General features: G+C 48.3%; 1 protein-coding gene across 27 annotated transcripts in view; it reads left to right on the top strand.

Moving 5' to 3' along the window:
* The window catches only part of CAMK2G (calcium/calmodulin dependent protein kinase II gamma), a 111,368-nt gene that overhangs the window by 56,446 nt on the left and 41,302 nt on the right, over positions 1–13,620 (top strand). For all 27 annotated transcript variants that reach the window (XR_013953051.1, XR_013953052.1, XR_013953053.1 and 24 more), the window contains 3 exons: positions 8,935–8,989; positions 9,574–9,639; positions 12,507–12,579. Coding sequence is in view for 24 of the 27 variants with exons in the window: in XM_080598106.1 (XP_080454232.1) it covers positions 8,935–8,989; positions 9,574–9,639; positions 12,507–12,579 (194 nt within the window). In the remaining 3 variants the exon portion in view is untranslated. The remainder of the gene's footprint in view (positions 1–8,934; positions 8,990–9,573; positions 9,640–12,506; positions 12,580–13,620) is intronic.

Here is a 13,620-nt window from a genome sequence, read left to right as displayed (position 1 = left end):
CCTTGGAGAATCCCCCAACACTCAGAACTAACCCGGGTAGGAAATGGGGTGCATGGCATGCCGAGCAAGCGCCAGCCTCGGTTTTGCTGGCCTGGTGGTGTCAGCCACCACCAAGGTTCCCTCATTCCTCAGTTGCTCATCATGAGAAACTCCTCTTGCTGAGCAGGCCCTCACTTTTCCCCACCTCTTGGTGTTTTCCTATCACCTTTTTTTTAACAAGAGAGTTGAATTGCTTCCTAAGTGAGCAAGAAAAAAACTGTAGGCTGTGGTTTGCTGTAAACAGCAGATTTCCTTGTTTTCATTTGGCTGCAGACATCCAGGCTGCTTTTGCAAAAAGAAAGGATGCCATGCCCAAAGAGTAGCTGAAATGCCGGGCATTCCCCAGTGGTTTGGCTGCACTTGCTCCCTTGTGGCAGCTCGGTGGTTTCCAGGTGGGATGCTCCCAGACCTGGCCAGCTGTGTCAAACTGCTGCCTGCGATCTCTGTTGCTGGGGGCTGCTTTTCTCAGGTGAAATCCGTGTGGAGAGTGGGAATGGTGGAGGGGAAGAGGCCTTGTGGCAGGAGTTACAGTTTGTGGCTTTCTTAGCTGTTGAGCTAAGGAGCATAGGTCAAGTCAAGGTGTTCTTGGCTTGGCACCTTTATGTTGCTCTCCTTCTGTGAGCTGCAGGTTGCCATTTACTACCCACCTGGCTGCGAGGAGGCTCTGCAAAACTCCAGGCAGTCCAGCTTCTTATTTCTCCTCCTTCCTTCTATTATTTTCACTAGCTATTGCTTATTTACCCTTTTTCTCCTTTCTGTATCATCTGCTTGTAGTTTTTCCTGTAGTTTGTAAGAACCGTTTCTCCATAATCCTGCTCAGTTTGGGGCTGGAGTGACACTTGCGTTTTCTTCCTTGCCGGGGAAGTGTTTATTCTGTATGTCTGTGTGGTCTGTGCTAGTGAGATGTTTGGGTTGCATTATTCATCTCTCTAACTGGGAGATTTAGCTGTACTCGAGCAATTCCTTAATAAAAAAAAAAAAAAAAATCAAGTCGGATGACAGCCAGACTCATTGGGCTTAAACTCAACAATACTGCAGAAGGCAGAGGAGGAGGATTCTCCTACCATTTTTTCCCCTGGCTGAAACAGCACCAAGGCAAGGGAAGGACTCTCCCTTGGGGCTGCCCCTGCTCGAGCACCAAACAGGTGCTCCCCACAGGCTGGTTTGTCCCTGATGATGGAAACGTGAGTAGCAGAGCTGCAGAGCCTTGTGATGGACCTAAAATTTGTCGTGGTTTGTTTTTTAAAACATTTTATTTATTCTAATGAAGTGGATGTTCTCTGTGTATTTCTTTGAGATACCACTGAAGTTGGCTTGTTGTTGTTACTCGATTTTATTTTAGAAAATGCGCCGATATAGTATTTGTGGTTATCAAAATGCTTTGCTTATCTGGTAGGCAGATAATCGGAAATTAATAACAACAGCTCTGGATGGCCATGATTGCCCTGTTATCGGGAGAGTAGGAAATAGTCCTGCTAACACACTCCTTTGGCTCATGTAATGTTTGAGTAGGGCATAGTGAATGTTACGGATCATGTACTGAACTTCAGCCTCTCAGTACAGGCATTGCAAAATGAAAAAAAAAACAAAACATTTAGTTGGCAGTGAAATGTTTAAAGGCGCTTTGAATGTGTTCTGTTTTTCTACTTTTACTTTTTATCTCTGCAGAAGGATGGGTTTCTCAGCAGGAAAGATACTTTTCTCCTTACAGCTTCTGTCCGTGCTGTGGATTGCTGTGCACCCCCAGGAAGGGCACTGTCTCTACCTTATTATTTAGGGTCAGAGTGTTAAAAAGGTTTCAGCGAGAAACCTTTCCTTCAGTGTGAAAGAAAAAAAAAAAATAGTGCGTGTGGCATTTCATGCTCCCACAGGACTGTTCCTTGTCTTTCCTCGCAGAGTCTTCAGCAGCCTGGTTCTGCCTGAACGGAGCAGTGTTAACAAGCCTTTCTTCTCTTCCATTTCCCAAAGCTTTAAAACTGCAATTGGGGTGAAATGCTGTGGGCCTGGGGAGTTAGCAGCAAGCTGGTATATATCCAGCATCCTCTAACTGCTCTGTGGTAGATTCGGAGGGAGGAAGAAGGAATCCGTGATCCTGAGGGAGTGGTTAACAGCAGCACGCTCCGTCCTGTTAGCTAACTGTCCTGCTGCTGTTAGATACTGCTGCAACAAAGCTGGTCATTAGCTGCTGGAACAGATGATTTCTAGAGGATTATTTGCATTACACAATTTAATGCTCTTTAATAGCAAATTTTTAATTAAAAGGAGAGTCCTTTTGGAAGCAGCCTGAGCAGCTGCAGCTGAATTCCATGTGTTTAATGTAATTAGAGCAACAGCTGGGGTGGGAGCTGAGCACCCAGCTCCCAGGCAGCCACAGGTTGGCGGTGACTCCTCGCGGGATGGCTGTCTGGAGTGATGCGAGCTGTGCGGGAAGTGAACCAGCGCGTGGCCAGGCTCGGGGGCGGTGGGGCAGTTCCCAGCCCGGCTCACCGGCTGGTGAGCAGCTGGGGCACTGGGGTGTGGGTGGCAGCCATCTGCGGCTGCTCGCTCATCACTTGTGTTGCCACAGATGGTCGCACTCGGTTTGCAGCCTGCCGGGTCGTGTGGATTTGTATCTGTAGTTGCAGCATCTCCTGGCACAAGGAAGAAGGTGTTTGAAAGAGGGCATCAGGCAGCTTTTAGCCTCCGATTTTTGCTACTGCCATGCTCTGTCTTTTTGAAATATGCCCCTTGTGGTATCTTTCTTCCTCCCTTTCTCTGTGATACGGGCAAATGTCTGGCTGGAAACTGCTGCGAAGTGAAGCTGGGGCTGTTTCTAATGAGTGGCTGACCTTCTAATAGCATCCTTCAGTCCAGAAGATCCCAGAGCACTTTCAAGTTTGCACCACTAAGGCCATGTGAAAGAGTTAGAGCATTGCAATTACCATGGCCCAGGAGACAACCAGAAATCTCTGTTGCCTTGTATTGGCTCTGCTGCAGGTACTGCAACAAAGGCAACTTAGTTTGAGAGCCCCTTAGTTTGCAAGCTGTTAAATAATAACAGCACAGTCTTTGGTGGTGCAGAGGTGGTTGGTCAATAGTGTGCTGTATTTTCTGATAACATCGAAATGCTTTACGCTCTAGGATCACTAGTGAACCTAGATTTAGCTTCAAAAGTCAAGGTGTCCTATCCAGGAGTGTTGTCCTTAAGAACAGGCAAAGACCGTTGGTGTATAGGAGCAAGCGTGTTTCAGCCCACATTACCTTTTCCTAAGCAGAGATGAACAATTGTGAAGAAAACAGGAATCACCCTGTGAAACTTTTTCTCTTTGTATTTTTGCCTTGTGCTGCAACTTGGGTAACTGCTTTGCTTGCAGAGTTTACTTGCAGCAGGTTGCCAGAAACCACGGTGCCCAAGGAAAGCCAGCCTGCCCCCCACTGCGTCCCTTACTGGAGTCTGAACGTGGCTTATGGGAGAGCACTCGTCCTGGGGGCTGGGGAGGCAGGCCCGAGCTGGCCTGCTGTTCTGGAGAGGAAAGTAAATGGTGATCATATTCAGCACACCAGGCAGAGCAAAGGGAAGATCTGGGTCACGTGAAGGCTAGCCATAATCTGATTGTGACCCTGATGTTAATTGGCCTTTGAAAAGTGACCCTTTAAAAATAAGATGCCAGTTGCCTTTCAATGTATTCTTATATTCCTGTTGTTTAGGTGAACCTCTGTAAAAACTGAAAGCTGTCTTCTGATTTCTTCATGATTTGCTTCAACTTTTGCATTCGCTGTCTTGCTTTGCGTGACTCAGCAGCGAATTGCGCTGGCTGTTAGGCTGGCACAGTTTGTTTTCAGGGAGCCTTTCTTCCTATCATCAGGTGCTTTGCATCATGCTGGGGCTTCAGGGAGCTGCAGCTGCCTGGACAGGGTCACTTAATTCAGGAAGGGACTGCAAAACATGGTATGACTGTTTCTCACTAAAATGCTTTGTTTTCTGTAGCTAATAGTATTGCTTATTGATGTGTTGTTGTTTTTTTTAAGTGTACGTGCATGAGGCTATTGAAGTACCTTATAGTATCAGCTTGAAGTTTTGTTCTCAAGGCAAGATTTCCAGGGAGACCCTGAAGACGGGGCAGAGAAAAAGTAATATTCACAGCATTCAAGCACTTAGGAAGTGCTTGAACTCCTGGTGCCCAGCTGCTGGGAGGGAGGTTCAGTGAGCGTAGCTTGTTTCCCTGAGCCACTCACTGTGGTATCAGGCTCTTTGAAATGCTCTGGGTTGCATTAGGGCGTCAGACCCACACACAAGGCAGAGAAAATGATTTGCATAGCTTATATTGGGCAGGGTTGAAAATGTGGGTTTCTGAGAAAGGGGATGGCTTGGTTTCCCAGTTTTTCTGTTGTTAGTTACTTTTTCCAAGAAGCCAGCTTTGTGGGTGATACTTTCTGTACTGGTAGTACCAGTTCACGTAGGATGAGAGCTGTAGTTTGCTGGTGTTGAGTCTGGAGAGGAGACAAAATGAAGCTCAAACCAGTCAGCTAGGCGTGTAGTGATGTGTGGCAGCTCTTCAACAGTGCAGCTACAGGTGTGCGTTTAAAGGAGGGGCAGTTTTAGGCAGCATTCTCATTACACAGGTGGAGTACCACTCTGGTACCAGCCTCAGGACTGTATCTGAAGAAAGTTTAGTGTCCTGCTAAAAAACCTTGAGTTGTCAAGATACCGTACTGAAATCTCTGCTTACTCAGAATGTATGTGCTTCTTGGAGATACTATCCAAGTGGTGATTGCTGCTTTCTACTGACTGACAGGCCCTTAGTCCCTGCTGGGATGGTTGCAGAAGATGTTTCTACCTAAGTCTGTAACTGATTCTGCTCCTTTGCTTAGCAGCTGTCCTGGCATTGCTTTCTAGTACTGTGGTTTTTATTTATAATTTCTGAAGTTATGCGTAAGACTTGAGTCTTACAGAGTTAATAATGTGCTTGGGGACTGTACAAGCCCTCTGTGCTTGGTGCAGATAGGGCTTATTTCTGTGCTCTAACTAAAACCTTGGGCAAAGTCTTTCACCATATCCTGTAACTGATTTAGAGCCTCGTTGTCTGACTTGCTTCTGTTTTCTTTCTTACCTTCTGCTTGTTTGTGCCTGCTAACCTGCATAGTAAGTGCTCTTTCTTCCACCAGAGACCTTTGACATGGGAACAGTCATAAGGTGACCCCGAGTGTGTGTGGTGTTGGCAGGGGCTGATTTTCTACATCTGTAAGAATTCCTGTGGTAACAGTGTTAGGCTGGGAAGGAAGCAAGGTTTGAATTGCTGTTTCTGGGCAATAGAATCAGCTAATAGAAATAATCTGCTTCATCCTCTGGTGAATAGGGTGAGGTCAGGTTCCTTTGGCAAGTACCGGGCTCCTTTGTAGTTTGGTTGCCTTTTGGGAGCCCCCGTGTTTCTGTTGTGCAACTTCCCTGTTGCTGGGACTCAAGGCTTTATGTGGAGTGTGCATTTGTCAAGCCTGCTGTGCTAGGAATAGACATCCCTGCTCCCTGACGAGAGCGAGAGAAGGGGTCTAGGATATTTCTGAGGAAAAGGATACCTGGGTTAGGTTTTATTTATTTTTGATTAATCATTTTTTCTTATGGATAGTTGGTTTTCATGGCTAGTGTGGAAAGGCACCATGTGCTCTTGATGTGCCCCCACCAGGTATTGCTTTTGTCTCTTCCCATCAGCATTGGTGTGTAGCAGGTGTGGGCTGTGAGTGAAAGTCACAAGAGTTTTAGTATGTTCAGGCTTGTCTTAATCTTTCTCTACTCCCCTCATTGCCACCCCCTTCCACACTTAAAACCTGGTGTTTTGAGCTGCTGTTAATTATTCCTCTGCAGGTTGGTGGTGCCCGCTGCCGTCTTTCCTATTGCTCTTCTTGTTTCCATTACTCGCCGAGCTTTGTTACCTCAGCACATTAAATCCTGGCAGATTTTGTTCAGCAGTGCTCAGGGCAGTGGTGAGGAAGCAGCTCCCTAGTTAAGTTAATGGCCGTCTCCTGCCCCAAGGCCCGCGCTCTTCTTCTGCGGTGCGGCCTTAGGGTGATGTACAGCCTTGGTACTGAGGAGCCAATAAATACAATTCTCTGTCCTCCTATCATGGTTCCACGCCTAACTACACAAACAGCGTCTGACTGACCTTGAAGGTTCTTTCTGCTGCCTCTGCCAGTCTTTGCCAGCTGAGTTGCTACTTCCTTCCTTTTTCAGAATGTGTCTGACAAAATCAGTTTCCTCAGGACAAAGAAGTAGCGCCAATCAGCTCGTTTGTGTTTTATTTTCTGATGTAACTTGCTGTCTGCATCTGTGTCAAAGTTGATAGCTCACTATTTCTCCTTCCTACCTGCAGACGTGCTTGCTGCTCCTCGTTCCTGGCCCCTGCTCTCAACCCGCTGGCAGCTGCCCTCCTCCTCTGTCAGGGTTTTGTCTGTGCTGCCTCCCGCAGGACTCACCGTTTCTGGCAGCACTTTGCTGACCTTTCAGGTGCCAGAGGGAGGAAAACACTTTCTTGCATGCCAAGTATCACCTGATGTGACCTTATTAGCACATTCAGCTTTCCTTGAAGTTTCACCATCTGTTCCGTACTCCCTTTTCATAGTGTTCCTTCACAGACTTTTGACTGTGTCCTGGGCCTTAGCTCTTGCTTATGTGGCTGTCTCATGCATACATATCAAATAGTCTTGTGCATTGCAGTGAAAACCTCATGGCATTGGGGTGAAAACCTACCCTGCGCTGGAAATCCAAGTGCTTGTTTCAGCCACATTCCGTCTTGTTCCCTGTCCTGAATGGCCATCTTTTCTCCTAGGAAGGATCCTACTACTCTGTAGCTTTGTAATGCCGCCTTTGCCAGATTCTGCCAAGTGCTCAGGAGGCGAGTTTGTGTGCAAACACAAAGCTCAGTTGCGAAGAAGTTATTACAAAGTAGACTAAAACTGCTTATATGGTAGAGATGTTTATTTTAGTTATCTGTTTTGCTGAGAATTATTTAAGGAACTTAATTCTTAAAGGTACTGTGTCTCTGTTTTCATGCTGTGGGAGCAGTTGTACCTGAAACACCTGCTGTACTGTTCTCTAACTGTACGTGCTTGTTCGCAGCATTATGCCCCGTGGAATACTCCTCCCAAACCCCTACGGTTAGATGAAAAAGAAATGCTGAGAAGAGGAACTTGGTCAAGGGACCAGTAGAGATTTTGCAGATTAAGGATGGGAAAAACAGGAGCATACAGAAAAGTAGAATAAGGAAAGCAGGACCTTCTTTTAGGGAAGGTACTGGAAGTGGTCTCTGCACTCCTGTGATATGCTCAGTTCATGTGTGTTTGTGTGCATGTGGAAGGATGCCTTTGCAAAGGAGAGTTGCAAAGAGGATTAAAGGAGAGTGCTGAGAACAGTTGCAAAAGCTTTTCCTTATGAGATAGGAGCCTGTGCCAAGTGCTGGTTTGAAATGGTCCCAAGATGGTGCTGGTAGCAGACGTCACAGGCCGTAAGAGGTGCAGGCTGACCTCTTGATGCTGGCAGAGAGATAATCATCGTGTTAGGGAAAGCCAGGACAGGTCACCTGTGTTATATGTGGGAAAGAAGGGAAGACAAGGAAGGGATGCAAGGTACCATCAAAGCGACAGAGCACAATACCCGTCTTTTTCTTGTACAGATGAGAACAGTGATATACTTCTGTCAATAGTCACTTACAGGGTGTTGCAGGGGCTGAGACCCAGCCTAGGCTCAGCTAATTGTGTAAATCGATAGGGAAATCCTGTAAATGGAGTCATGTAAGTAACTCCTGTCCTAGGTGGGGAGTTGTGCTTTAGGGATAGAGTCAAATAGGATTGCTTGCTCGGGAGTCTGATGGGCAGGGCAAACAGTGATGTTTTCCAGCAGGGGAGAAAAAAAAAAAGGAGGGGGGGTTAGCAATATGAGATTAAGAGCTCAGTTTTTCCTCTTGGGTTGGAATTAGTACCTGGAATTAGGCTAGAATAAGTCTAAAAACATCAAAGAAAGTGAGGTTTTGATTCAGACAGGAGGAAATGACACTGGAGGAGAAATGCATCTCTGCTGGCTGCATAGGTGCAATTATTATTGTTATCGCCTGCTTGTAACATGAGGGCTCCTGGGCTCTGTCCTCCTTCCATCACAGTACCCAGGGACAGCAGTGCATCACAGGGGCAGCTCCTTCCTGGTGGTGAAAGGGGCAGGCAAGGGGAAAAGATAGAGGTTAATTTAGGGAATGGGAGCCAGAACTAGGAAGGGACAGGTAAGGAACCTGAGGGGGGTTGACATTTTAAGAAGGGGATTGTGATCAGATATGTCCGTGGTAACAAATGCATCGAAAAAAAACAGAAGGAAGACAGTCTGAATTTTGGGTAAGGGTTTGGAGTGTAAGTCAGAATGAAGTCAGGAAAAGGAAGTAAAGAGAAGGTGCTGGATTCATTGAGCTTTGCAGATGAAAGGCAGAAGGGAGATGGACAGCACTGACATGCAGCTAGGGTTGGAAATGTATTTTGATTCTGCTGGTATCTCTTTGTATTTTTTCTGTTTGGAGATTCTGAAAAGGAGCTGGGGAAATAAGAATGGGTGGGGAGAGACTGCAAAATACGTGCATGGAGGAAAGAGTGGGTAGATGTGAAAGGAGGGCTCTGAAGCGTTCAAATGCCTTTGACCATTCGCTCTTCTGAGTTTGTTTTGACGCTGGGAAGGGGTGGGTGTATGTGAAGGACACCCATCTGTTCCTTTGAGATAACAGAAGGAAATAGGTCACTAAGTGAGCACACAAAGTGAAGGACAGGGAGGATTAATAGGCTGATTGGCTTGAGGGAGAACTTAGTTCTGTGGCTAGGTTTGATTTGTAAAGTGTCATATTCGCTACCTGCTCAGTACATCTCCATTTCTTGGTTGTGTTTTTGCAGTTCGGCTCCATGACAGTATTTCAGAAGAAGGTTTCCATTACCTCGTCTTTGATCTGTAAGTGTCTTTCTTTGGCTTTGATGCTTCATCAACGACACAGACATGCAGATGGTTGACTAAGAGTGGAATAAAAAGCACCTGAATTAATATAATTCTCCTTTTCTCTTCCACAACCTTCACATAACTAGTCCACTTGACAAAAATCCATTTCCTGTGTGGCGGGGGAAAAAAAAAGCTCCTGGCAGCAGGTGCAAGTGTGGGATGGCAAAGGGCAGCTATCCTGTGCAGGGTGGCTACTTGTGACCCTGAGGCAGTCTGCAGGGATCAGAGGAGGACTCCTCTGCCCCAGCTTGGTGTTAAGAGCCCTGTAGAAGGGCATGGGCAATTTGGGTGCAGTGCATCCTCAGTGCCCTGTACGCTGCTGGTGCAATGATGGCCTGGGGGTCGCATGGATGTGCCACTGCTGGCTGTGGGGCTCTGCTCTGGTTCCCCAGTGCCACGGGTTGCTGCAGAGGCTGCTCGGGGCTGGCTGCAGCAGGGCTCCTGGGGAAAGGGCACGGGCAGGGAGGCAGCGTACAAACCATGCAGCCTCCTAGCCAGCCACAGCCAGGCTCTGTAACGTCCCTTCTTTTACACTGCAGGGTTACTGGTGGGGAGCTCTTTGAAGATATCGTTGCCAGAGAATACTACAGTGAAGCAGATGCCAGGTAAGACTGTTTCCAGACCCTTCTGTGTGTGTGCCATGTGTGTTGGCAAGCGGGATGAATTTCCTGACTGCTGTTGTGGATTGCTTTGTTCTGAAACTCTTGCTCCCTGTCTGGAAAAAGCAATTCCTCTTTCTGCTCTTAGCATAAACTATTGTCACCGGTCAGCCTGACTCACTGCAGCCTTCGCCCTTGCTGCCTGCAGATGCTGCTGTCTCGGTGTGCTCTTTGCTGGGAGACCTGTTGCTAGCGGCTTTGTCTGCCTCTGACCTTTCTGGTGGCTGGTGACAGTGTGTCCTTAGTGAGCAAATGCAGGGCAGAGCTGTCCTCTGGCTGTGTGAGAGCAGTGGCTGCTTGGCCTCTGCCTTCCCATGGCAGAGCTTCCAGTGATGTGCCACTGCTTTTGGGCACAGCCGTTTAATTTGTCTGTGATGTAATGGTTTATGGGGTGGGAGGGGAAAGAAGGTTTGAAGGCTATGGCTCTGTGAGAGCCCTCTCACGATAAGCTGATTGTTGCAGTAAAAAAAGGCATAATACATGCCTTTCTTTTTCAATATTAAAAAGATTTTAAGCTGTGCCCTTCTTTTTCTGAGTGTTCCCCCTCTCTTCTATGTGTGAGCTTCCTGAAATGGACTGTGCTTGTCCATGTGCTATTAATTCAGTGAGAGACTTGTGCAGCACAGCTGAGGGTGCCCCTGACCCATCTGTCTGTTGGAGCACCTGGAAACAGATCGGGGGTTAGGCAGCTCCTGTTCTGCTCTAGCGGGGCCTGGGAGTGGCCTGCTGCTGCTGTTTCACTTCTGCTTATTCTGTAGCCATGATCTCATCCCCTGCTAACCCTTGCTGTAGTGGGAGTTAAGGGAGCCATGAGAGGATGGGGGTAGTGGGTGTTGCTGCAGGGTGAGTTTGGCAGACAGTACCGTGAAGAAGCTCGCCCTGAAGTGGTTAGCCCGGCAGGTCAGGTAGGAGCCGTGCTGCAGGGAACACAGCACGCCTTTCCTGACTGCAGGGCAGGAGAGAATATGGCCTGATGTGTTCGTGTGGGTGCTCCTGTGCAGTGTGGGGGTTCTTATTTGCTTTCCCTATGGCTGCTTATGGCCTCTTTCTTCTGGGCATTGCACAATGCTTTCAAATGAGGGGTTGTGCCGCGCACACTGCTGTGTGAGCCGTCTGCTGACGGTGAAGGCCCCTGTGCTCGGCTCCAGTGGAGCTTCTGGGAGAGAGGTCTGGAAGCCCTGTAGACATCTTCATTGGGGTGTAGGGGTGTTGTAGGCACAGCATCTGGAATAGATAGACAACCATTCAACCTGTACCACCTTGAAGATGGGAAGTTCTGAGGTTATCATCATCAGCCTTCCCCCTTGCCCCTCTTGCCAGTGCCTGTTCCCTAAAATGGTGAAGAGCTGGCAGAGACTGACACTTCTCAGGAAAATTTTGGCCAGGCTAAGGGAAAAGGAAGACTGTCTGTAGCTCTAAGAGCCTTCCTGGGGGTGCTCAGCCCTCTGACTTCCAGCTGGCCAGGTCTCGCAGTGACCACGAGATGACAGAGTGAAACTCCTCTGTTTCTCTCCCCATGCTGAGCTGAATTCCAGAGCAGGCTGGGAGAGCGAGGGAGCGAGCTCTGTGCCAATCCGCCGTGCTTGGCTCGCCTGGGACACCTCACACTTCTGCCATTTTTGGCCAGAAAATCTCTCTCGCTCATACTCAGCTGTTCTAATTATACATTTTTGTTTTGGGAGCAGGGAGATATGCATGGACTCCGACCCTGAGGGTTGGACTGCCAGCTCTGGAGGGGCGGGGGTAGCAAATACACAGTGCTGCACCTCCTCTCCTCTTTCTCCCCTCACCCTCCTCCCATCTTCTCCAGTAGCCAGTTTCCCTTCCCTGAAATATTTCCAATTGGTTCCCCTGAGTGGAGCAGAATTCGGTGAGGGACTGGTCCTGCAGCGCGGACACGAACCCAGGACAGACCCATCTGAGTTGCCCACGTCTGGGTGCTTACTGCCTAGCCGTGCAAGGTGCCCCAACCCTTGCTCCTTTCCACGTTCACCTAGGAGCTGGGTAAATTTTTAGCAGAATGGATGGTTTCACCCAGAAACTCTCCCAGGGGCGCGTTGTGCTGTTCCAACGCAACAGGTGTAAATTAGCGGGTTGCTTTTGTCCCTGCGGTTACAGCAAAGAGCAGCGGAGACATGAGTTTGCTGTGAGCCAGGGGAGCACCGCGCACTGCACTCAACGGGGGCCGAGTCTGCTTTTCAGATCACTAACCCCTTAAGTGGGATCTGTACTTAAAAGGCACCCAGCAAGCAGGTGCGTGCACACATTGTGTATGTAAAGTGCTTGAGATGCTGCTCTGAAAGCTTTGCAAGCTGGCAGGCACCCAGGAGCCTTCATCCTGAACTTGCTGGAGAAGGCTGGTGCTTTCCAAAGTTTACTCTGCTTGGCCTGGCCCCGCTGGATGCTCCCTGCAGTGCTTGGGCCATGCTTGCCTGGTCTCAGCTGCTGTTTGCAGATATGCGGGTGCCTCACTGCTCCTCTGTGGGGTGGGCATTAGTGGCTGAAGAAAGAAGCGAGATGCTTACTGTGGTGGGGAGGAAAGAAAAGAGATGACGGGAGGTAGGAGAGAGGCTTGGAGAGGCTCAGTGGTCCTGCTGCAGCTAGGATATTTAGCATCCTGTTGCTGAGTGGAGCAAGGGGTGTCCAGCAGTGACAGTACTGAGCTGTAGCAGCCAGTGGGCATGATGAAGGGGTTCAGCCTGGGGTCTTGAACTCTCCCTGGTACGAATATAAAAGTTAAGGAAACGGTCTGGGATGAGATGCCAAGTTTGTCTGTGCATGTGTAACTCTGTGTCTCTCCCTTTATTTTGCAGCCACTGTATTCATCAGATACTGGAGAGTGTGAATCACATTCACCAGCATGATATCGTGCACAGGGACTTGAAGGTAATATTTTCTCCGTGCCACAGAGGCTGAGGAGATCAGCCAGGGGATCATTGGAAGAGGCAAGACAAGAATAGTGTGTTGCCAACTGGCAGGGCCTTGTCTCTTCTTTTTTTTTTTAATCCCCCCTCCACTAGAACTGGGCTCAGAAGTTCCTCAAGTACAATTTTCATTCCTTCAGATCTTTCTAGAGGGTGTACTGAATTCCCAAAGAAGTTTTCTGTCTTCATGAACTTTGTCAGCTCTCAGCCTTTCTGAGGCATCTGCAGGACGGGGTAGTTGTCATCTCTGGGAAGCAATAGGCTTTCAGAAAAATTTGGGTAGGATTCATTATAATGAAGGACACTTCCTAGTCGGCTGTTGAAGAGATCTCTGGAGACCTGGGGCACTCTCAGTTCAATCTGCCAGGATGAGTTTGTCTGCACAGAGCATGTATATTTTTATTCTGCACTGTTGCCAAACACATGCCATTGGGCTAGGACAGAGATGCACAACAAGAATTTTTCATGTCATATCTTTCTTCTCTCACCAGTAAAAGCTTTTAATCTAAAACCCAAGCTGCTGGCCAGTTAAAGGCTGTGTGAATCGGCCACTTGCCACATTCTGACACATTTATAGACCCACAGTCCCCACAGTGGAGTTGCTTAAACTCCTTTCCCACACGGTGCCAGCTGTACTGGGAGCTGGGCAGGCTCCAGAACGAGAGCTTTGTGTGGGGAGGTCTGCCTGCCCTGCAGCCCTCTCTGTCCAAAGTGGGAATGGTGATGACCACCGGCGGCCCAGTGAAATTAATGCAGGATGACACCTGCTGGTTGTGTTGGTTTGGGATTGTTACACAGTGTATAACAGAAAAGTATAAAAATATTTGGCCCAGAACAAGGTGAGCTCAGTGACAGTGTTCTCCCATGGCCTGGTCTGGTGAAAGGTGTCGCTGTCCGTGGCAGAAGGGTTGGAATGAGGTGATCTTTAAGGTCCCTTCCAACCCAAACCATTCCATAGAACTCCCAGCATTTTGATCTAGTAGACAGCGGTAAACCTGTAGCG

Source organism: Anser brachyrhynchus, assembly GCF_964034855.1.
Source record: "Anser brachyrhynchus genome assembly, chromosome: 6".
In the NCBI taxonomy this organism is placed as follows: Eukaryota; Metazoa; Chordata; class Aves; order Anseriformes; family Anatidae; genus Anser; species Anser brachyrhynchus.
This window is presented reverse-complemented; position numbering and strand designations above follow the sequence as displayed.